General features: G+C 49.9%; 1 protein-coding gene across 4 annotated transcripts in view; it reads left to right on the top strand.

Annotated features, from left to right (window-relative positions):
* The window catches only part of LOC140426799 (immunoglobulin kappa light chain-like), a 44,649-nt gene that overhangs the window by 16,047 nt on the left and 3,399 nt on the right, over positions 1–25,203 (top strand). The window contains exons 3-5 of one of the 4 annotated variants that reach the window (XM_072511982.1): positions 3,932–4,252; positions 12,611–12,925; positions 20,931–21,062. The exons of 1 other annotated variant lie outside the window; for it this stretch is intronic. In XM_072511982.1, the coding sequence (XP_072368083.1) occupies positions 3,932–4,252; positions 12,611–12,925; positions 20,931–21,062 (768 nt within the window). Of the gene's footprint in view, positions 1–3,931; positions 4,253–12,610; positions 12,926–20,927; positions 21,063–25,203 lie in introns of all 4 variants that reach the window. 2 more of the 4 variants (XM_072511981.1, XM_072511984.1) reach the window with 2 other exon arrangements.

Raw genomic sequence — 25,203 nt, 5'->3', positions numbered from 1 at the left:
GCCCTTTGAAATCCAGACTGAGGTGTTCAAAGGGGCGGGAAGCCTTGATCAGGTGCGCTCTATCCGGCCTGAAAAAGTGCGGTTTGCACTCCGCGTAGATGTGGCAGCTCCTGGTGACTGTATGGACCTCCTCCACAGAGTAGGGGAGGTTGCGGGACTTTATAAAATGGTAGAACCGAGTGACTCCCGGGTGGCAGAGGTCCTCGTGGAGGGCTTGGAGACGGTCTATTTGTGCGTTGGCACATGTGCCGCGGGATAGGGCATCGGACGGCTCGTTCAGCTTTCCGGGATGGTAAAAGATCTCGTAGTTGAAGGTGGAGAGCTCGATCTGCCACCTTAAGATCTTGTCATTTTTAATTTTGCCCCGCTGTGCATTATCGAACATGAAGGCTACTGACCGTTGGTCGGTGAGGAGAGTGAATCTCCTGCCGGCCAGGTAATGCCTCCAATGTCGCACAGCTTCCACTATGGCTTGGGCTTCCTTTTCCACTGAGGAGTGGCGGATTTCTGAGGTGTGGAGGGTTCGGGAGAAAAAGGCCACGGGTCTGCCCTCTTGGTTAAGGGTGGCCGCCAGAGCTACGTCGGAGGCGTCGCTCTCGACCTGGAAGGGGAGGGACTCGTCGATGGTGCGCATCGTGGCCTTTGCGATATCCGCTTTGATGCGGCTGAAGGCCTGGCGAGCCTCTGTCGACAGGGGGAAGGTAATGGTCTGTATTAGCAGGCGGGCCTTGTCTGCATACTGGGGGACCCACTGGGCGTAATATGAAAAGAACCCCAGGCAACGTTTCAGGGCTTTGGAGCAGTGGGGGAGGGGAAATTCCATGAGGGGGCGCATGCGTTCGGGGTCGGGGCCTATTATCCCATTGCGCACTACGTATCCCAGGATGGCCAGCCGGTTTGTGCTAAAAACGCACTTTTCCTCGTTGTATGTGAGGTTCAAGGCGTTAGCGGTCTGGAGGAATTTTTGGAGGTTGGCGTCGTGGTCCTGCTGATCGTGGCCGCAGATGGTTACGTTGTCGAGATACGGGAACGTGGCCTGCAACCCGTGCTGGTCAACCATTCGGTCCATCTCCCGTTGGAAGACCGAGACCCCGTTCGTGACACCAAATGGGACCCTTAGGAAGTGGTATAGACTCCCGTCTGCCTCGAAGGCTGTGTACTTGCGGTCACCTGGGCGGATGGGGAGCTGGTGGTAGGCGAACTTGAGGTCCACGGTGGAGAAAACCTTATACTGGGCAATCCGATTTACCATGTCGGATATGCGGGGGAGAGGGTACGCATCTAGCTGTGTGTACCTGTTGATGGTCTGGCTATAGTCTATGACCATCCTTTGCTTTTCCCCGGTCTTTACTACTACCACCTGGGCTCTCCAGGGACTATTGCTGGCATGGATTATGCCTTCCTTCAGCAACCGCTGGACTTCAGACCGAATAAATATCCGGTCCTGGGCGCTGTACCGTCTGCTCCTAGTGGCGACGGGTTTGCAATCCGGGGTGAGGTTTGCAAACCAGGACGGCGGTTCAACCTTGAGAGTTTCGAGGCTGCAGATAGTGAGTGGGGGTATTGGGCCGCCGAATTGAAATGTTAGGCTCTGCAGGTTGCACTGGAAATCTAATCCCAGTAATGTGGGCGCGCAGAGTTGGGGAAGGACGTAGAGCCTGTAGTTTTTAAACTCCCTCCCTTGCACCGTTAGGTTCGCGATGCAGACCCCTTTGATCTCTACGGAGTGGGATCCTGCAGCTAGGGAAATCTTTTGCGTACTTGGATGGATGGTCAGAAATCAGCGTCTCACCGTGTCGGGGTGAATGAAACTTTCGGTGCTCCCGGAGTCGATCAGGCATGATGTCTCGTGTCCGTTGATCAGCACCGTTATTGTCGTCGTCTGGAGCGTCCGGGGCCGTGATTGATCCAGCGTCACCGAAGCCAGTCGTGGTCGTAGTGTCTCGGCGTCTTCTTCGGACCCCGTGGAGCCGTCGATGCTGGGGTCCTTTGTTGTCATCCAAGATGGCGGCGTCCATGAATCGCACGCGGCCGGGGGTGGACAAAATGGCCGCCCCCATGGATCGCACGTGGTCGGGGGTGGACAAAATGGCCGCCCCCATGAATCGCACGTGGCTGGGGAGTCACAAGGTGGCAGCGCCCATCCTCTCCTCGTGGTGGCCGGGACCCAAAATGGTGGCGCCCGCGGTTCGCACATGGGGCGCTGGGGGGGTTTGGGGAGCGTTTGGGATGCGCTGGGCTTTTTCTTCTCCGGGGATTGCGGCAACCCCCCGGGACCGGCACACAGCCGCGTAATGGCCCTTCTTGCCGCAGCTTTTGCAAATAGCTGCGCGGGCCGGGCAGCGCTGCCGGGGGTGTTTTGCTTGCCCGCAGAAATAGCAGTGGGCCCCCCCGGGATGATCTGGCGCTTTAACCGCGCAAGCCTGTGAGGGGGGGGTTTGCCGCGACGGGGGTCCACGGAGCCCAAGGGGCTGCCGCGCGGTCGGGGCCGTAGGCGCGGGCGTTTTGCGAGGCCACATCTAGGGAAGCTGCAATGGCCCGTGCCTCCGAGTCCTAGCGACACTTTTTCTAAAAGTCTTTGGCGGATTTGGGCAGTTCATACCTGCCACAAACGCATCGCGAATTAGCATGTCAGTGTGTTCAATCGCGTTCACCGGCGGGCAGGTGCAGCCCCATCCCAAAATTAGCAGCGCGGCGTAGAATTCCTCTAACGATTCTCCGGGACTTTGCTGTCTCGTTGCGAGTTGGTAGCGTGCGTAGACCTGGTTCACGGGGCGAACGTAGATGCTCTTCAGTGCTGCGAGCGCCGTCGGGAAATCCTCTGCGTCTTCTATGAGAGGGTAAATTTCCGGGCTTACCCTCGAATGCAGGACCTGCATTTTCTGGTCTTCTGTGATCCGGCCGGGGGCCGTTCGGAGGTAGCCTTCAAAACAAGCTTGCCAGTGTTTAAAAACTGCTGCCGAGTTCACTGTGTGGGGGCTGATCCGCAGGTATTCCGGGGCGATCCGGAGCTCCATAGTCCTTTAAGCTCGCTTAATAAATTGTAGCGCACAATGACTTACGAGAGAGACGAGTAGAGATGAAGTCGATGAGGCTTTATTAAGCGAGACTTGTCCCCAGCAGTTCAGCAACAGAATGGAGCGGTGGGGAGAAGCTCGGGTTCTTATACTCCGCCTTCAGGGCGGAGCCAGGAGTCAACAGCCAACCAGGACCCGGGATCTGTCAGCCAATAGCATCACGGCTTCACAGTCCCACATGACCCCTAATACATACTACCACAAAAAGTATCTATCTTTTTCTTAGAAACGTTTAAAGAAGGAGCCTCAACTGCTTCACTGGCAAGGAATTCCAGAGATTCACAACCCTTTGGGTGAAGAAGTTCCTCCTAAACTCGGTCCTAAATCTACTTCCCCTTATTTTGAGGCTATGCCCCTCAGTTCTGCTTTCCCCAACCAGTGGAAAAAACCTGCCCGCATCTATCCTATCAATTCCCTTCATAATTTTATGTTTCAATAAGATCCCCCCTCATCCTTCTAAATTCCAACGAGTACAGTCCCAGTGTACTCAACCTCTCGTCATAATCTAATCCCCTCAACTCTGGGATCAACCTAGTGAATCTCCCCTGCACTCCCTCCAGTGCCAATATGTCCTTTCTCAGTTAAGGAGACCAAAACTGAACACACTACTCCAGATGTGGCCTCACCAACACCTTATACAATTGCAAATATGAGAAAAACACTAAAGAAAATACTTTGAAGAGCCTGGGGTAGAACAAACATAATACCTCATATTAAAGGTGCACTCAAACTGGATTCGGAAAACACGCAAGAGGTACAATACAACTAGCTCTAATCAGAGCTGTAATAGTCCATGTTGTTTTAATATGATGAAAGATGATTAAATTAACTGCCTTTTCCCCTTCTACTTTCAGCCATTTTACCAAGGCCACCTTCAGTGGATGTCCATTATGCACCTCCTGAGAACATTTCCCAGCAGACTGGCAATAGTACACTTTTTTGTGTGTCAAGCGGCTTCTACCCAAAAGAAATATCTGTGTCTTGGTATAAAGGAGGCATACAGGTATTTTCAGAGATTACACACTGGGGTAGACTGATGGATTCGAATGACTGTTACACCATGATCAGTGAATTAGCAATTTCAACATCGCAATGGTTCAGTGGCTCTCATTACACTTGTGTTGTTTCGCACGAAGCACTGTCTTCACCTATCATCAGAAAGATCAATAAAGATGGTAGGTTTAGTAAACCGGTTGTTTCCAGATCCTATCTGGAAGCTTCATTGATTACTGGCTTCTAATAAGTCTCACCACTTTAACAGAACATGTGCTTTTAGCCTATATGTCTTCATCAGTACTGTAGGTTTAGGGTTGTTATTACAGAGGCTGTAATATGTATTAATGTATTAGATAAGACGAGGACTGGTTCTTATTTAGATAATGCAGTGACAGGCATAAGATTGATGAGCATTTTTAGGAGTAAGGATGATTGGGCATAATAAATTTCTTTTTTTTAAACAATATTTCAGTGGAGGCATTTTCAGATATATACATAACAAAGAAGAGACACAAAAACCAACTGTGGCAACAGTAAACAACCACAATATCCTTGCATACCCGCCCCCCCCCCTTTTTTAAACTTTTAACCCAGGCCCCTGGTCCAAACAGAGAATAAACCCTATTCCCCGCTGACGACTCAATACCTTAATAATCCTTAAAGAAGTCGATGAAGAGCTTCCACCTCAATGTGAACCCTTTGTCTACAGCTCGGATAGCGAACTTGATTTTCTTTAAGTGCAGGAACTCTGCCAAAATACTCACCCATACCCCTGAACACGGTGGCTCCGAGTCCCACCAGTACTTCAAAACCATCTCCAGGCTATCAGGGAGGCAAAGGCCAGCACATTAGCCTCTTCCCCACCACAACATGTGGACATGGTTCGCCAGCCTCCCCACACACGTCCACCCTTGGAAAGAACCGACTCATCCTGGACATCCGTCATGTGCACCCTGTGTACCATTTTGAACTGGATGAGACTTGGCTTGCGCAAGACGAGGATGCATTAACCTTCCACAAAGCCTTACTCCACCCTCCAGCCCTCAAAGCTCCACCCAGCTTCCCCCCCCCCATGACTTACCCCCCCCCTCTCTGACTTACGCCTAACCTCCTCCACCGGGCACTCTCTTCATCAGCTCCCTATATATGCCAGAGACCTTGCCCTCTCCTATTTCCTTCTCAGGCAGGCGTTTGCCCTGCAGCGCTGGTACTGGCAGAGCCTGGAACAAAGCCACCTCCTTCTTCATAAAGTCCCTAACCTGCAGATAGCTGAACCCATTCCCCTTCGACAACTGGTATGTCCCCTCCAGCTTCCCCAAGTCTGCAAACTTCCCTCCAACTAAAATATTCTATCCCCCACCTGCGGCCATCCCTGGAACCTCACATCCAACCCTGTTGGGGCAAACCTATGATTGTCGTAGACCGGTACCCACAGGGACATGCCTTCCATTCTAAAATGCTGCCAGTTCCACACCCTCAACACTGATACCATCACTGGGCTCGTGGAGTATCTGGCCGGTGAACGGAAGGGGCACCAACAATAATACCCTCAAACTGGTCCCTTTACATGAGGCCACCTCCATCCAACCCCCACACTGACTGGTCCTCCTCCACTCATTTCCTAATCATTGCAATATTTGCTGCCCAATAATAGTTTTGCTAACGCTAACCCCCTTCAATCCCTCTCCAAGGACATCCTCAGAACTGCTGAAGAAGTTTGTGATGGGAACTTCACTATTAGTTATTCAACTATAGCATATTTCACTCCCCAATTAACCAGACGGCACTTAGAGTTCGAACTATAGTTGAATAACTAACAGTGAAGCTCCCGCAACACTGCTAAGATTTACCTGCCCCCACGAACCTCAAAATCATCCCATTAACCTTTCTAAAAAAGGATTTGAGCACAAAGATCGGAAGATTCTAGAACACTAACAAAAGATTTGGCAACACTGCTGTCTTTGCCATCTGAACCCGACCAGCCAATGACAATGGTAACACATCCCACCTCTTAAAGTCCGCCTTCATTCCCTCCACCAACCTCTGCAAATTCAACTTGCGCAGCTGGGCCCAACCCCATGCCACTTGTATCCAGAGTTAACAAAAACTCGTCACTACCAACAGAAATGGCAGCCTCCCCAAATTCCTCCCATGTTCCTAGGCGTTAATTGGGTATATCTCACTTTTTCCCACGTTGAGCTAATACCCCAAAAAGAGGCTAAATGCCTGCAAAATTCCCATGATCCTGTCGAAGCTTCCAGCAAGGTTTGAAATAAACAGCAGGCGATCATCTGTGTACAACAAAACTCAGTGCTCCCATCCACCGCCCCCCCCCCCCCCCCCCCCCCCCCCCAAAACACCCTAAGCACCATTACCAGCGGCTCAATCAATGGGGCAAAGATCAATGGGGAGAGCGGCCACCCCTGCTTCGTCCCCCGATGAAACCCAAAATACTCTGAGCTGTTTCGTACACTCCTTAGGCACCTTATACAACAGCCAAACCCAATCATAAACCCTTGCCCAAACTATCCAAGCACCACGAATAAATACACCCACTTGACCCAATCGCAAGCTTTCTCTGTGTCCATTGCCATGATCACTTCAACTTCCCATTCCTCCAAGGGCATCATAATTGCATTCAGTAACCTCTGGACATTCGTTGACAGCTGCTGCCTCTTTACAAATCCCATCTGGTCTTGACCTATCAGCCCCGGCATACAATCCTCTGTCCGCGTCACCAGTACTATCGCTGACAGCTTCACATCCACATTCAACAGTGAAATCAGGAGGTACGACCCACACTGTCTTTCTTTAAAATGAGCGATATCGAGGCTTGAGGCAGAATTGTGGGGGTGGGTGCTGCTCTCTCCTCTCCAATGACTCGTTATACATCTCGACTAACAGGGGCTCCAGCTCCAACCCAAACTTCTTGTAGAACCTGGCTGGGAAGCCATTGGACCTGGGGCCTTCCCCGTCTGCATCGGCCCCATGCAATCCAGTACCTCCTCCAGTCCCTGCACCTGCGCGTCTGCTACCCTAGGGAACTCCACAGCCAATCCAAAAACCACCCCAGGCCCTCATCCCCCTCTGGAGGCTCTGAGCTATACGATTTCCAGTAAAAAGCCTCAACTCATTCACCTCCTCCGGCTCCGTTACCACTGTACCCTCCCCGCCGCTTGCTTCCTCAGCTGATGCGCAAGCATCCTGCTGGCTTTCTCCGCGTATTCATTTTCTGCCCCTCTGGTCCTGCGCAGCTGCCCCACTGCCTTTCCTGTGGACACAGTCCAAATTCCATCTGGAGCTTCTGTCTCTCCTTCAACAGCGCCTCCTCGGGCATCAGCGAGTACCCCCGGTCAACTGTCAGTCTGGCCTCCATCAACCGCAGACTCTCAGCCTGCTCTACCCTCTCTTTGCGCGCCCAGTTCGAGATGAACTCTCCCCTTACCACTGCCTTCAGCGCCTCCCACAACGTGGAGGCCGAGATCTCCCCCCGCCTTATTCTGTTCCATATAGTTCTGGATAGCCACCCCTAACTTTTCGTAAACCTCCCTATCTGCCAATAACACCACATCCAACCTCCACTGCGGCCGTTGGGGGACTCCCCTTTGCCACCTACAATTCCAGCCAATGCAGTGCATGGTCAGACACCATGATTATTGATATAATATAATAAAGATTACTATTATGATCGCCAAATACTCTGATCCAACTACCCCCGCCAATAGCACTTTGTTCAGGATGAAGAAATCAATCTGGGAGTACACCCAATTGACATGTGAGAAGTACAAAAATTCCCTCGCCCTCTCAAACCGCTATGGGTCTGCCCCTCCCATATGTTTCATAAACCTCATTCACCAACACCACAGGTTCCAATCTCCCACTCACCATCACAAATCTACCCCCAGGGTCTGTCACTGTACTCCTCACCTCAAACGCCACCCTCTTATTGATCAACACTGCCACCCTTCTCATCTTCCTATCCAACCCTGAATGGAATACCTGTCCCACCCAGCCCTTCCTCAACCTCATCTGGTCCCCCACCTTCAAATGCGTCTCCTGGAGAAACATCATGTCTGCCTTCAAACTCCATAAACGCGCAAAAACATGAGAACTCTTAATCGGGCCATTTAATCCCCGAATGTTCCACGTAATCAATCTGTTTTGTGGACCCCCTCCCCAATCAGCCATAGGCCCTCTTTATCCTGCTCCCCCAGGCCCAAACCTTGAGGACCCTCAGGGCCATATACCCTTAACCAACTGCATCACCCCAACTGCAGCCACGTCAGCATCCCCACCCCCAAATAAACAAAAAGAAAACCAACCCACCCCCACCTCACTCCACGGAGCGACCCCCCCCCCCACTTCACCCCTGTTAACTAGCCTACCTGCTAGTATGGTGGCCCCCCTCGTGGCAACTGCTTACACCCATTCCCCCTACCACCCCTTACCCACAATTCCCAAAGAACCGTTGAACGCACTTATCCAAACCATGCTCAATTACAGTAAATACAACAATCTCCCCAGCACACTTACCCACATTTGAGGGAACCACGGAACACAACATGGTACCAGGAGTGCTGAATAACTAAAGGTATCTACAGATAAGACAAGACAAACTATGCCGAAGACTAATAGAATCAGAATAACGACTTCTTTGCCAACTTGGTGAACTAGGGATCTTTGCGACTCAATGCAACACATGACGTGAAGTATGAGATGGAAGGTTTAAAGGTACCCTACCAACTTCAAGTCTCGGGTAATGTAGACAAAAACTAGCACGTTTTTAAACAGCAGTTTGGATTTGAACTTTATAATTCCTTCCTTTTTGATAGCGAAGAAGGAAGCAGGTGTTACGATGACGTAACTAATCGCTTCAATCAACACTGTTCCCTGAGAAACAATGAGATTTTTGAAAGATACCTGTTCCGTACCAAAAAAGATAATGAATCGTTTGATAACTTTGCGACGGATTTGAAGTTGAAGGCCCAGTCGTGCAATTTCAAAAATTGTCAGTCTTCAATGATCCGTGACCAAATCGTTTTTGAGACATCGGATGATAGGCTTCGAGAGCGATTGTTGAGGGAAGACAACCTCACATTGGAAACTGCCATTAGGATCTGTCAGGCAAGCGAGTTATCTGCACAGCAGATCGGTACCTTCAGCTCGAAAATGTTGACGCCAATCTCGGAGAAGATGCTGGCGCCGTAAGCACTGTGATGCAGTTCAAAAAGAAAGGTGGTCGTAGTGTGGGTGGCCATCTTGGGTGCCCCGATACGCAGCATCGCAAGAAATGTGGTCTTGATGCAGGCAGCCATTTTGGGCAACAAGTCAGATCTGCCATTTTGTGCCAGAAATGTGGCAACAAATTGTCCTGCATTTAAAAAGTTTGTCGGAAGTGTGGCAGAACGGGTCTTTTTGCCCCCGATGCACCGTTGGTCAGACAGTTGTCCGGACCAAAATAAAAAGTGCGAACAAGGACAAAGGCAGAAACAACTAGGCCAATGTGAATATGATTTTGGATAACGACACAAACAGTTCGCCCGGCCAAAACAAAGAAGTGGTCCTTCTAATTTGCAGTCACGATGAGGCAACTGTGGGAACCATTGAGGACAGATGTACAAATCCGATAATGATTAACGGAGCACCTATCAGCGGTAAACTCTATATGGGAGCGAGGGCCAGCCTGATCCCATTACCAATTGTGCAGCGGCTAAAAGTCAAACCTCACATCACTCTGGGAATCATGCTTCTGAAGGATTACAATGATCATCGGATTGCGACCTTAGGAGCATGTGAGCTTGATGTCACCGTCAAGGAGGTAACGCACAGACTACTATTCTCCATGGTGGAGACGGAGCATGAATCGCTCATTGGGGTGATGAGCTGGGGCTCATCAAGAGGGTGTATACCGCAGCACACATGACACTGGACGGCTAGTAGGACAGTCGCACTTGTAGTATCTCCCTAGGAACTTGAATAAGTTGTTTGTATACAGATCTGTTAGTTACCTTCCCACATGTTGAACAATAAATCATCGTTATGGTTGAACGCGTATATGTTCTGTGTATGTCTTCATGATCGGGGGTACCACAGAACACAACATGCACCACCATTGCCCTTGGCTGCTCCCCTGCCTTCGGCCTCCTCCTCAACGCCCTGTGTGCTCGATCCATTTCATGAGGTTGGTCAAAGACCCCCCTCCCTCAGCAACTTCTCGAACATATTCGCCACATACTTAGTGGCCTGCGTTCCCTCAATCCCTTCAGGCAGCCCCACATCTGGAGATTCTGCCTCCTGGAGCGATTCTCCATGTCCTCCACCTTCTCCCTCGGCCACTTCTGTCTCTCCGCCAGAGTACAATCTCTGCGTCCAACGAGGCCAACTGGTCCTCATGATCCACCACCGACTCCTCCACCTTCTGAGGAGCTGAACTCTGCGCCTCCAGCCTTTGCTTCAATCGCTCAGTAGCCACCCTGATCAGCTCCGCCACCTTAGCCAGGTCCTCCGAGGCCTCTTGCTTCTTTTGTTGGAACTTGGCGTTCAGAAACTCCACCAATTGCTCAGTAGACCACTGGGCAGGCAACAATGCCTCCAGAGCTCTCTGCCATCTTTCCCTCTGTCGCACTTCGAAAGCCCTCTGTGCCAGACTGCTGCCCCTTAACGTTCCACTCTTCATTCGATAAGCCATAAACAGGCCCTACTGGAGGCAAATTCTATCTCTCGCTGGTTGCACCAACAAACACCCCCTATATCGAGTGAAAAGGACCAAACAGTTCTACCTCGAGCAGGAGCCACCAAATGTGCGACCACTCACTACATGGCTGCCATCGGACATCAACCTCTTCCTTCTTAGTAGGGAAACCCTACCAATTTCAACAATTCATTCAAATCATTCTCCAGCCAGAAACACCAGTGGATAGGAGCAATAAGTTCTTATTGCCCCTTTTTATTTGGCCTCAATTCAGTCAGCAAGAGCTATATTATTAAAATATTAGATCCATGTGACAGAGGACCAAATTACATGACAAATTTCTCAACCGAAAAAGCGACCACTGTTCATTCTCCAGTCTCCGAGTCGTGCTGAGGAGGTATTGCCCGCCCGATCATTGCAGTGTTTTATTCCTGAGATTAGTGCTGACCACGACTGACACTGACCATTTGTACTTCATGCACCTGTTTCAAATCGCCATCTCCCCCATACCACAGTGAGTATTAGTGTGGGGAATCATAAGAAGGCAAGAGCACAAGAATAAGGAGTAGGACATTCAGCCCATCGAGTCTGCTGCGCCACTCCGTAAGATCATGGCTGAGATGACCGTGGCCTCAACTCCACTTTCCTGTCTATCCCCATGACCTTTGATTCCATTATCGATCAAAACAAATCTCTCTAACTCAGACTTGAATGTATTCAATGACCCAACCTCTCTGCTCTCTGAGGAAGAGCATTTCACAGACTAATGACACTTGAGAGAAAAAATTCTTAAATGGGAGATGCCGAAACTTTAAACTCTGCGCCCTGGTTCTGGACCCCTACAGAGGAAAACATCCTTTCAGCATCCTCCCTGTCAAGTCTCCTCAGGACCTTGTGTGTTTCAATAAGATCACCTCCTGTTTTTTCTAAATTGCAATGGACATATGCAATCTGTCCAACCTTTCCACATAAGTTAACCCCTTCATTTTAGGAATTAGTCGAATTAACACCTGAATTACTACTACCTTAAATAAGGCATGTTCAAGGGACCATCTGAATACATCAAATTACTGAAAAAAACACACTTTTGTAATTACATGGATAAGCTATATGTTACCCTTATGACTGATTTTGTTTTCAAAGTACAGTAATATTTTTGTTTTATATTGTTAACTCCGACTCTACCACTAGGTACTGTATAAATCTTTTATTGTTGTGAAAAGTGGAGCTGGAATTCCATGCAGTACATTCCTATCAAACATTTTCCTCAATTCGTAAGATTATTAAATAAGATTATATTATAAAGTTAGGAGACGTTTAGGTGATTATTTGCCATGGGTGGGGGTGGTCTATCAAAGCTGTTTATCATCCATAATGTGCACTGACTTCAAGAAAGGTAGATTTTGATAATACATCAATAACTTGGAGCTTTTATTGCTTATTTCTTTGGAAGGTTGAAGTAGGAGCAGGAAATTGTTTTACAGTTTCTCTTCATGAAGCTGTGCCTGTGATTGTCCACCGTCCCCAGGGGCTTATGTAGATTGGGAAAAGTCAGTGGCATTGTCAATGTACTTCGTAGGTAGAGAATGAGCTGAAAGTCTTGCTTCACTTCATTCTATCTCGTTTTCTCAGCTTATTGTCTGCTGCGCCATACGGTCATGGCTGAGCCGATGTTATTGGTTTACCAAGTTCTGGAGTTCTGAATGTCTTGTTCTGCTTTATTACAAAATTATTGAAGCTATTTATCCAGGATACTCAGTACCCTCTGCCTTCGCCAAATGTATGTGATAGAACTGTAAATATTTGTGTAATCTCGTATCTAATGATCTGTCCCTCTCTGCTGTAGATGGTTACATTCGGGAGCCTGTCATCCAACTGGTCTCTCCCCCTCTTGACGCAGCTTCTGCAGGACTAACAATGAATTGTTTGGTATCAGACTTTTACCCTGCTGATGTTTCAGTGACTTGGAGGGATGAGAATGGCCCAGTGGATACGGGAGTGATGCAGTTTGCAGTGGCTTTGGGCAGTAACCGCACCTACCGGACTGTGAGCCAACTCACTGTCCCGACAGCAGAGTGGGAAAGTAACTGCACTTACTGGTGTGAGGTGAAACACGTGTCCCTGGGACAGCCGATACGGAGAGCAGTCAGTAAGGAGCTGGGTAAGGTCCACCTTCGTTGGTGTCTGTGTACAGGTGTAGGGACATGTGTGTTTGCGTGCGCAGGTGCTTTGGGAGTGTATGGGTGGGATGAATGTGTGTGGGTATCGATGTGCATGGTGTGTGTGGTGTTTGTGTCAGGGGTCTATATGTGAGGGTGTGTCCAAGAGCCTGGGTTGGGTGGCTAATCTGATTGTGGCCTCAACTCTACTTTCTTGTCTACCCCATGCCCTATAATCATTGACTCCTTTATCAATCCAAATTTGATCTAACTTAGCCTTTAAGAATATTCAATGACCCCTGCCTCCACTGCTCTCTGGGGAAGAGAATTCCAAAGACTAGCGACCCCCTGAGAGAAAGAAATTCTCCTCCTCTCTATCTTAAAGGGAGTCCATACCAAGTTGAGTAAAAGACAAAAGATTTATTTCCCAAGCTTCAGGTCTACGGCTCCCGGCGATACCCAACTGAGCGGGTGGATGGCCGGCTTTATACAGGAAGAGATTAAGCTGCCCTGCTTCTTTGCGGGAAAGCGCATGTTCCGCATGGAACTCTGGGAATACCATTGTCCCGACCCTGTACGTTCTGCACAGGTATAGGTTATTACCCCCCCCCCCCCCCCTCCCCCCCCAAATCAACTTCTGAAGGACCCTCCAATGGCCGTGTACAAGGAGGAGAAACTGAAGGAGAGGAAGGGCGATGGACTCCATTCGACTCAGGTGGAATATCCGGTGCCTGAGGCACTGGCTCGGACGATGAGTATCGTGCTGGGGAATGCCGCTTCCTACAGGAGTTCCGCAGCAGGACTGCAGCAGGAGGCAGCTGCACAGCCAAATCCAGCACAGGGGCCACAGACGGCTGTGTGGTGTCCGTCTGGGAATCCGAAGACAGTGTATCCCGTGGTCGTGCGTCGAGACATTCGTGGGGCGCCAGAGCGAGTCTGTTAGACAGCGGAATCGGACAATCTGGAACAGGGCGCACATCACAAAAGGGACAAAGGAGTGGCTTTCGCAACCGAAGGTGTTCCAGATCGCGGGTTAGCAGCTGGCTGCTGACCTGAACCCGGTAGGAAATCGTTCCAGTCTAGTGGGAAGCTGGTGGGGGTGGGGATGGGGCGGGCAGTTCTCGGTCAGCGTGCACCATGTGGGTCCCAGGCCGATGCTCAAGGAGTACTCGTTTTTGGCCAGCAGCAGGGCCCAGCGTTGGATTCGTGCTGATGCAATGGGCGAGATCGTTTTGTTCTCGTGAAAAAGACCGAGCAATGGCTTATGGTCCGTCATGATGTAGAAATGGAGACCGTATACATACTGGTCGAATCTTTCCACACTGTATACCACCGCCAAACCCTCCTTCTTGATCTGTGCGTACTAGCGGTCAGCATCCGGGATGCAAAAGCGGTTAGCTTTTCCCGACCATCCGATGGGCCAATAGGGTCCAATCCCATAAGGTGACGCACCACATGTGATGATTAACAGCTTGCTCGAGTCGCAGTGCGTCAACACACCTGAGGATGATAGGCCGGAAAGTTGCCTCCTGGGCCGCACCCAGATTCAGGCCTCGTGCTTCTTTAGGAGCCATTCCGGCCACAAAATTCGGGACAAATTTCCCGTCTAATTCCGAAAAGCATCACAGCACTGCCTCCAGGTTTCTCAAATGCTCCTGATCAGTAGCCCCTGAGACCAGCACATCGTCCAACTATATTGCGATGCACGGCAAACTGCGCAAGATATTTTCCGCGATGTACTGAAATATCGCATACGCCAAGGAGACCCCAAAAGGCAATTGGCTATATTCGTAGAGGCCCTGTTATGTTCGAATTGTAACTTATTGGTGAGAGGACTGGTGTAGTTCAAGCTGCAGACACGCATTGCTCATGTCCAGTTTAGTAAACCAGCACCCACCAATCCGCTTGACATACAGGTCCTTTGTGCAAGGCATGGGGAAGGGGTTGAGCTGGGAGGCGGTATTGACTGTCAATTTGTAATCCCCGCAGAAGCAGACAGTCCCATCCCATTTCAGAACAGGAACCACCGGCGCTGCCCAGTCAGTGAAGCATACGGGGCAAATAATGCCTACACTCTAACCGGTCGAACTCTGATTCTACCTTCTCCACCAAGGCATTAGGGATTGCATGCACCCAGAAATAGTGCAGCTGGCTCCTTTAATGGGTCCCAGACTAGGCTGGAAAATGTCCGGGAACTTCCCGAGCACGTCGCACAGTCCACCGGATCCGACCTGCAGAATTGGCTGCCAGTCCAAATGCAAGGGCGCAACTAATCACATCCCAGATGCTGGGGCCATTCCCATGAACCACAATAAGGGAGAGTTGAACCGACTGACGGCCGTGAACACGGGAGTCAATCCCCACGATCCACGGTTGCTTTCCTGTGTACATGGCCAAATGAGCTGCCATATCTGTCAAAGCCTAAGTTTGTATGCCCCGCCGTAAGCAGTTGAAGGTACCCTGGGCCACCATGGACACTGACACCCCAGTATCCAAATCCTTGTACAGCATGTGCCCATTCACCTACACTGGGACCCGAATAGGGCTACACGAGGTGCCACCAGGCAATGTAACTGCATTGCAGTCTCTTCCTCTAGTTCATCCAAGTGACAATTCCGATCACGAGGCAGACGTCTACCCTGGCTGGGGCACCTGGACTATTGGAACCCGTGGGACGGGATTCTCTGATCCTGAGGCTAACTGTTGACGCCGTTGTAAACGCCGTCACGTTTCTCGAGGGCGTCGACATAGCCTCAGGAGCAGAAATTCTGACCCCGACAGGGGGCCAGCACGGCACTGGAGCGACCCACGCCGCTCCAGCTGCCGATAGCAGCATCAGATGGGCACCGCGGGGTCCGCGCATGCGCAGTTGGACCGGCCCCAATGGGCGCATGCGATGTGGGACCGGCGCGATTGTCACGCGTGCGCGGTGGCTCCCTTCTCCGCGTCGGCCCCGACGCAACATGGCGTAGGGCTACAGGGGCCGGCATGGAACAAAAGAGGCCCCCAGCCCGAGAGGCCGGCCCGCCGATCGGTAGGCCCCGATCGCGGGCCAGGCCACAGCGGAGGCCCCCCCTCCCCCACCAGGCTGCCCCCAGGTGCATCCACGCTGAGGTCCCGCCGGGAAAGAGCAGTTGTGGATGGCGCCGGCAGGACTCGGCTTTTTCAGCGTGGCTGCTCGACCCATCCCCGGCTGGGAATCACCGGGGGGGGGGCCCATAGAGCGGCCCCCGACCGGCAGCGTGCCGACTGCACCGACGCCAATGGCGCCGATTTTCCACGCTCCGGAGAATTGCTGGACCGGCGTCGGGGCGGCATGGTGCGATTCACTCCGGTCCCGCGATTCTCCGGCCGAGCCCCGGGGTGAGAATCCCGGACATGTTGTCTGCGGTCCCTCCTGGGCTGGAGGCTGCATGACTCACAAGGAGGCAAATTGCTCTGGGCGGACTCTGAGGAGTGTTTCCGCCATGGCGAATGGGCCTATGACCAAAGACCGGGACCCCGCCGTCTGTCAGACCAGGTGGTGGTGGGGGGACCAGAGGAGGAGCCGCATCCCAGGACTTTTACCTCCATGTATCTCCTGAACCCCACACTCCGCGCTCTCCCGGGCCAAGGAAATCTGCAGCGCCTGTTGGGAGGTTCAGGGAAGGCTCAGCCAAGAACCTCTTTTGCGTCTCAGCGCCGCCAATGCTGCAGACTAGGCAATCACAAAATGTCTCTGACAGCGCAGGTCCATATTCGCCAACCTTTGCGACCCACGCCAGCCCAAACTTCATGACCCACCATTTCCACTTACCTTTAATATGACGGGTGAGCCTGCTTGGTCCCCTCAATCTCACTTGCTTTGTCTTTTAATGTTACATTTCTGCTAAGGACTTCAGCTGATGATTACGTTCTCGCCACATCCACTGAAACAAATCGAGGTTTGTCCACGAACCCGCCTTGCTTAATCTTCAAATGCCTTTGAAGTTTTGAGGGTTTTAATCTTTAATTTGTCAGTACATCCCTGCATATAACACACATGGGCTTTGCATCATGATTTGCATTGGCACAATTAATAAACTGATACCTCACGAAATCATCTTTATACTGCTTTGTTCATGATTTCTGCTTCTTCATGGGTCTCTCACCAGAGGCCCTGGGGTTCACACCAGCACTGCTGGCAGCTACAAAATAGGGGAATCACTCTTGCTCCCAGAGCGTGCGATGTGAGTATACAGTGCGCATGACCTTCTCTCTGCCACTGCTTTTGGAGAGAAGACTCCATCGATTTTTAAAAAGAATCCGCTTCTCGGTCAGCGCACTGATGTCAGGAGGAGGTGTTCTGCCTTGTTGGGCTCCGGGCGTGTGCACTGCTGAGGGGGCATGCATTCTGAAAGTTGGTCGCGGCCGTTGGGCACTTCTTTCCACGATCGGGGAAAGCCGCAACCAATTGCCCCGCGTGCCTCCTGACACCCACCTGCGACCCACCCACGGGTAAGGACCCTGATTTTGAAAATGACTGCCGTAGGGGGAAGCATTGCATGTCAAGATTAGAGGCCAAACCGGATCATAATTGTAAAAGGTTGCATGGAGGACAGACATTTCTTAACAGCAACAAATGCTTTGTCTTGTGAAGCGCCCCAGCACCACTCCTAGTGTGTGGAACAGAGATAACCGAGTGGACAGGCTGGCAATGATCTTCCCATAGTAGTTGACCAGGCGTAAAAATGCCTGGAGCTCAGTGGCGTTCCTTGGTTCAGGGTCCCTTTTATAGCACAAACTTTATCTTCCACCAAGTGTAGACCACCCCTGTCCACCCTGTAACATAGGTAGGTCACCATTCCTCGCACAGAACACACACTTGCTCCTCTTCAGCCGGGCACCTACATGCAAAAACCACTGGAGCACTTCCTGTAAGTTGTCCATATGTTCCTTCTCTGTGAATCCCGTAATGAGCAATTCATCCAGATAGCTGGCCACCTTGATAGGCCTTGCAAGATATTTTCTGCACCTGCTGAAAATCATCAGCGCCAATGAAACTCCGATGATGGTTGTAAACATCCTGTACTCCAGGTCTATCTCCATCTGCAAATAAGCATGGCATATGTCCAGCTTTGTGAAGGAGCATCTGGCAGCCAATCTGGCGTACAAATCCTCTATCTGGGGCATCAGGTACCGGTCCCGACACAACCCTGTTCACAGTGAGCTTGAAATCTTTGCAGAGCCAGACAGTTACAGTTCTGTTGGGCTTCATTACTGGCACCCCAGGCGTGGCCCATTCCACAAACTGAATCGAGTGTATGACCCCGAGATCCTGCAGATGCCAAAGATCTGCATCGACCTTGGCCAGCAATGTGTAAGGGACTGGATTCGCCCAGAAATATCGGGGCTGAGCATCAGGATCCACGTAGATATGGACTTTGGCCCCTTTGATCCTGCCCTGACCCTCCTGGAAATCTTTGTGGTATTTACCCATTGCGTCGTACAGATTTCCAGTGCATCTGAAAGGCATGTTGTCAGTCAAAATGGAGGACTTTTAATAGTCTCACCTTAAAAGATTTGGCCTCGGTCCCTGCACGTCAACCAAGGGAAGGCGGACAGACTGCTGCCTGTGCGTTACTGGAGTCATGGTGGTCCCCACGATCTTTAAAGACTCCCCGGTGTAGGTCAGTAACCGTGCTTTGGTATCATGCAGTGTCAGTGGCATGATCCCTTTACGAAGGTCCACAATGGAGATGACAACGCCGTGTCCATTTCCATAGTTATCGGGTGAACATTGACCTGTAATGTGACTAGGAATGGTGCTAATTTCGGAGCTGTGATGCAGTTCAGCTGCATTAAAGTCTTCCTCGTCCAGGGTGTCCACATGCAAGGCCCTGATTCGTGGTGAACTTGGTGACTGTCTTGGATAGTGTTCTCTGCTCCTAAATTGGCGGCCCTGACCATCATGAAGTCTTCAACCACACAGTTGGCAATGTGGCCATCTCTCCTCTGGGAGATATCCCACCAGTCAGCAGCAGCACCTGAGAGTTTAACACTGCTGCGGAATTGCCTCTGGAGTTGCACCTTTGGAGGAAGTCTGACCAGACCGGCACTGTCCCGTGTGCAAAAGGAGTTTGAAAGGAATGGAGGGCCGAACTTTGGATGCCATAGTCTATGAATCCCTGCAGCTCCTGCACTCCTTTCTCCGTGTGCTCTTGGGGTAATGTAAATTCAATGGCCCATTTCAAATCCAGGGTAGGTTTTGCCAACAGCTTCCTCTGCGTGGCCGTGTTGTTTATACCACACACTAGCCGGTCCCTCAGCATCTTGGAGAGGAACAGCCTGAACTCGCAGTGTTCAGCCAGACGTCGCAGGCAGGTCAAGATGTCTGTCACTGACTTGCCAGGAGACCGCACTGCCATTAAAAAAAAAAAGATACAGTTACATAATTACGGAAGGCTTGGGTCATCGTGTGTGAAACCAAAACTACCATCTTAAAGGATTTGGAGTTCGGTGCAGTTGGGTAAGTCAGACTCTTTTTATGATCCCAAATGTCTGGGCCCTGCAGGTTAGGAGGAGAACTTCCTGATGGTCTTTCCCAAAAGTCACTTTTTCCTGAAAGAAATACCTCATGCGCTCCGCATACTGGTTCCTGTCTTCCAGGCCTGCATCAAAGGCATCCAACTTTCCGAAGAGCAGCATCTTAAACTGTTGCAACGTTACGCGTCGTACAACAAATTTCCGGTGGATAGGTGGTTCCGCAAGCGAGTCTGGAGTTTCCTTTTTTCCTTGTCACCAGTTTAGTAACTTGAGGAAGCCGGCGGTTAATGGACATGGGTTTATTTAACTATTTACAAATTTCTGCTCAAGGTAGCATATCACTCCCAGTACCATCTGTGCTGGGAGAACTAACCAGAACAGGGCCCTGCTTTGGGCTGGCTTTTTATATTGGTTCATAATAAGCCCCAGGCGAGTGGTCTCCGACCTCTATCTGGGAAGCTTGTTCTCCATGAGTCCCATGGGAAGATCAGTGATGGTTTCTCCGAGGTCCGTGTGGGGATTATAACAGAATCTAAGTTTGGGACGTCTTATGGTGGCAGTTCCTCAGCTGGCTGTTGGGTGGGAATTCCTCATGTGATCCACGTGACTGACCCAGCAAAGCTGAGCCCTGTGCGCATGATCTTGATAATAGCTCTGCGGCGCTTTGCAAGAACTCCAGTGTTGGGTATTGTGTCCTGCCACCTATGTTGCAAATAGGTCTTAAGTAGTGAATCATAAAATAGAATCATAGAATTTACAGTGCAGAAGGTGGAATGCAACGAGTTGCTTTGCTTGCTCATGCCTCACAGGCATAGAGAAGTGATGCCAGAAGCAATGCCTGGTAGACTTTGACCTTTTTGAGATAAAGTTCATGTTCACTCCAAAACCTGTTGGTGAGCCTGCCGAATACTGAGCTCACTGCCAGCTGATGGGCGATTTCATGGTCGGAGAGGATACTCCCAGGACAAGAGCTTCTGACTTGGGTTGAGGGTTGTATTGTTGACTATGGGGTGTGAGAGTTTGTGCCCAGAGGCAGGCTGGCACAAGGTCTCTGTCTTATTCAGTCTTATTGTAAGGCTGAAGCATTCTGAGGCTTGAGCAAGGCGGTCAATGAGCCCTGGATGTGCTCCAGCTAGGAAGTACAGTCATCCACAAACAAGAGTTCACGTAGCAGCTGGTCTGTGATCTTTGTACGTGTCTTGGGCCTTTGCAGATTGAAGAGTCTGCCGTATGCCCAGAACTGAATGTATACTCTTGCGTCTTTGAGACCTTTGAGTGCAGACAAGAGCATGGCCGATAGGTAGATGGGAAACAGAATTGGAGCAATTACGCACCTTGCTTTATGGCATTAATGACCGGAATGGCATCAAATAAGGCACTGGCTATCATGCTGTCATGAAATAAGATGATAACCATGATTACCTTTATAACATTGCACTGTTTATTATATTATAACACTTGTCCTTCTTCAAGATTTATTTTCTCTTTTACTTGCATTAGCAGCAGTGAGGTCCAGCCATAGCCCAGGGATGGTGGCTCTGCTGTGGATCGTTGCTATTGTGGGATGCCTGCTTTTAATTACTGTTGCTGTTATTGTCTACAAGAAAACCACTTCTTCCTCCCGCACTGAGACTGGTAAGATTGGCTTCATAAGAACTAGGAGCAGGAGTAGGCCATCTGGCCCCTCGAGCCTGCTCCACCATTCAATGAGATCATGGCTGATCTTTTGTGGACTCAGCTCCACTTTCCGGCCCGACCACCATAACCCTTAATCCCTTTATTCTTCAAAAAACGATCTATCTTTATCTTAAAAACATTTAATGAAGGAGCCTCTACTGCTTCACTGGGCAAGGAATTCCATAGATTCACAACCCTTTGGGTGAAGAAGTTCCTCCTAAACTCAGTCCTAAATCTACTTCCCCTTATTTTGAGGCTATGCCCCCTAGTTCTGCTTTCACCCGCCAGTGGAAACAACCTGCCCGCATCTATCCTATCTATTCCCTTCATAATCTTATATGTTTCTATAAGATCCCCCCTCATCCTTCTAAATTCCAACGAGTACAGTCCCAGTTTACTCAACCTCTCCTCGTAATCCAACCCTTTCAGCTCTGGGATTAACCTAGTGAATCTCCTCTGCACACCCTCCAGTGCCAGTACGTCCTTTCTCAAGTAAGGAGACCAAAACTGAACATTATACTCCAGGTGTGGCCTCACTAACACCTTATACAATTGCAGCAGAAGCTCCCTAGTCTTAAACTCCATCCCTCTAGCAATGAAGGACAAAATTCCATTTGCCTTCTTAATCACCTGTTGTACCTGTAAACCAACTTTTTGTGACTCATGCACTAGCACACCCAGGTCTCTCTGCACAGCAGCATGTTTTAATATTTTAACATTTAAATAATAATCCCTTTTGCTGTTATTCCTACCAAAAATGGATAACCTCACATTTGTCAACATTGTATTACATCTGCCAGACCCTAGCCCATTCACTTAGCCTATCCAAATCCCTCTGCAGACTTCCAGTATCCTCTGCACTTTTTGCTTTACCACTCATCTTAGTATCGTCTGCAAACTTGGACACATTGCCCTTGGTCCCCAACTCCAAATCATCTATGTAAATTGTGAACAGTTGTGGGCCCAACACTGATCCCTGAGGGACACCACTAGCTACTGATTGCCAACCAGGGAAACACCCATTAATCCCCACTCTTTGCTTTCTATTAATTAACCAATCCTCCTTCACCACCTTCTTGCTCTCTGTACATTATATATATATATATATTATATATACATACATATATAGATTATATATAAAGATAAAATATAAATGTGTAGAGATTTTGTATACCTATAATAATAATAATAGAATCTTTACAGTGCAGAAGGAGGCCATTTGGCCCTTCGAGTCTGCACCAACCCTCCAAAAGAACAGCCTACCCAGGTCCATGCCCCTGCCCACCCGTCATAAATCCGTAACCTAACCTGCACATCCCTGGACATTAAGGGGCAATTTAGCATGACCAATCCACATAACCTTCACATGTTTGTTATTGTGGGAGGAAACCGGAGCACCCGGAGGAAACTCACACAGACACAGGAAGAACGTGCAAACTGAGTCTAACCAAACAAGGCCGGATTCCAACCCGGGTCCCTAGTGCTGTGAGGCAGCAGTGCTAACCACTGTGCCGTCCATATATTATATACTACATATTTATCTTTGATCTTGTCAATAAATAATACCCTTTGGTGTAGATGTTTCTCCTTATCACCTGAATGTTAAAGCTCACTCAGGCTGAATCCAAAATGAAATATCAGAAGGGGAGAATGACGCATCCCCAACAGAACCTCTTTCCATGTAAATTATTGGACGGAAAATGGGTCGGGCTTTGTACAACTCGTGTTGCTTAATTTCACCAGCAGTGCTCTGGCTGATGACTGTATAAAAAAGATAATCCAGAGTTATGCCAGGATGAATTATTGGAACAACATCCACAGAATGAGACCGACAGAATTATAATTCCATGGACTATATGGGATCAGGATCCCAACATCGGTATCAAATCTGGGTCCTGGCATCCCATGGTGTCAGAATAGTCAGCTGACATGATTTTCCAAGGAATGGCCAGAGAACCAGCTCGCTGGCGAATAAAGAATGGCGCATGGGCTCCCAATTTTGGAGGGCCAAAGGGAGGGCAAGAGTGAGAGAGGAACTTAAGACAATTCATTATCAGGAAACATAAAGTACGAGGCAAAATTATGGAGGCCTGCACCCCAGAGTCTTAAAAGAAGTGGCTGCAGGTTGGCATGTGCGCAGTGGTTAGCACTGGGACTGCGGCGCTGAGGACCCAGGTTCGAATCCCGGCCCTGGATCACTGTCTGTGTGGAGTTTGCACATTCTCCACATGTCTGCGTGGGTTTCACCCCCACAACCCAAAAGATGTGCAGGGTAGGTGGATTGGCCATGCTAAATTGCCCCTTAAGTGGAAAAAAAATAATTGGGTATTCTAAATTTATAAAACACAAAACGAAGTGGCTGCATTGATATAGGAGACATTGGTTGTATTCTTCCAAAACTCTCTCTTTTGAAATGATCTCAATGGGAGGGAGATAGAAAGCATGTAACTTTAAGTCTGTTTGTCTATCATTGTCATTGGGAAAGATGCTGGAATCCATTATTGAGGAAATAGCCATAGAATTCCTACAGTGCAGAAGGAGACCATTTAGCCTGTCAAGCCTGCACCAACCCTTTGAAAGAGCACCCAACCTAGGCCCAATCCCCCGCCTTTCAACCCCATAACTCCACCTAACCTGCATATCTTTGGACATTTGGAGGCAATTTAGCATGGCCTAACCTGCATATTTTGGACTGTGGGAGGAAACTGGAGCACCCGGAGGAAACCCACACAGATACAGGGAGAAAGGGCAAACCCCACACAGACAGTCACCCAAGGTCAGAATTGAGCCTGGGCCCCTGGTGCTGTGAGGCAGCAGTGCTAACCATTGTGCCACCCTGCCACCTATGTCGGAGGACATTTAGAAAATCCTAATACAATCAAGCAGAGTCGATATATTTTATGAATTATGAAAGGGAAATTGTCTTAGACAAATTTGTTAGATTTCTTTGAGCATGAAACAAGCAGGGTGAATAAAGGGAACCAGTGGGGAGTAGTGTAATTTGATTTCCAAAAGGCATTCAGTAAGGTACCGCATAAAAGGTCACTGAACAAGGTGAGATGTTAAGAGTAATATATTAGCACAAAAGAGGATTGGTTAACGAACAGAAAACAGAGGTGGGGCAAATGTGTCATTTTAAGGTGAGCAAACTAACAAGTTCAATGGCACAGGAATTAGTGCTTATGGCTCAACTATTTACAATGTATTACTGAGATGGATAAAGGGACTAAATGTAGTGTCCCAAAGTTTACTGATGGGAGTGAGCAAGTTGTGAGGAGGATACAAAGGGCGGGATTCTCCCTTCTGAGGACTAAGTCCCCACACCGGTGGGAAAACCGGCGCCAACCACTCCAGCGTCAACAGCCCCCGAAAGTGAGGAATTATCTGCATTTTCGGGGGCTCGGTGGATGACTGAGGGGTTGGCACCGCTCCAGCCGGCGTCGAAGGCCAGGTGCGAGTTTGTGCATGCGCGGAACGGCCGGCATGATCTCGCGCATGCGCAGACCGGCTGGCGTATTTCCGTGCATGCGCGAGGGTTCTCTTTTCCGCCCTAGCCTCCGGGCAATATGGTGGAGCCCTACAGGGGCCTGGCACGGAGGAAAGAAGTGCCCCAAGGAACCAGCCCGCCTGCAGATGGGTAGGCCCTGATCACGGGCCAGGCCACTGCGAGGACTGCCCCCGCACACTCACCTGCCAGGCCCCGCCATGCATGAGGGTAAGTAATTCATGCTGGCGGGACTGGCCAAAACTGAACGGCCGCTCGGCCCATCGGGGCCCGGAGAATCGCTGGGGGGGCCGCTGTCAACGGCCCCCGACCGGTGATGTGGGAATTCTGCCGCCGCCCGAAAAACGGCGCCAGAGAATATGGCAGCCGGCGTTGGGGCGGGATTCGTGCCTCCCCCGGGGATTCTCTGACCCGGCAGGGGGTCGGAGAATCACGGCCAAAGAGTCTACAAAGGCAAGGTTAAGTGAATGGACGCAAATTTGGCAGATGGAATATAATGTGAGAAAATATGAGGTTGTCCACTTTGGTAGGAAGAATAGAAAAGCAGCATATTATATAAATAGTGAGAGATTGCAGAATGCTGCAGTACAGAGG

Source organism: Scyliorhinus torazame, chromosome 7 (genome assembly GCF_047496885.1).
Source record: "Scyliorhinus torazame isolate Kashiwa2021f chromosome 7, sScyTor2.1, whole genome shotgun sequence".
Lineage (NCBI taxonomy): Eukaryota > Metazoa > Chordata > Chondrichthyes > Carcharhiniformes > Scyliorhinidae > Scyliorhinus > Scyliorhinus torazame.
The sequence above is the reverse complement of the archived record's forward strand: the minus strand, read 5'-3'. Positions and strand labels throughout refer to the sequence as shown.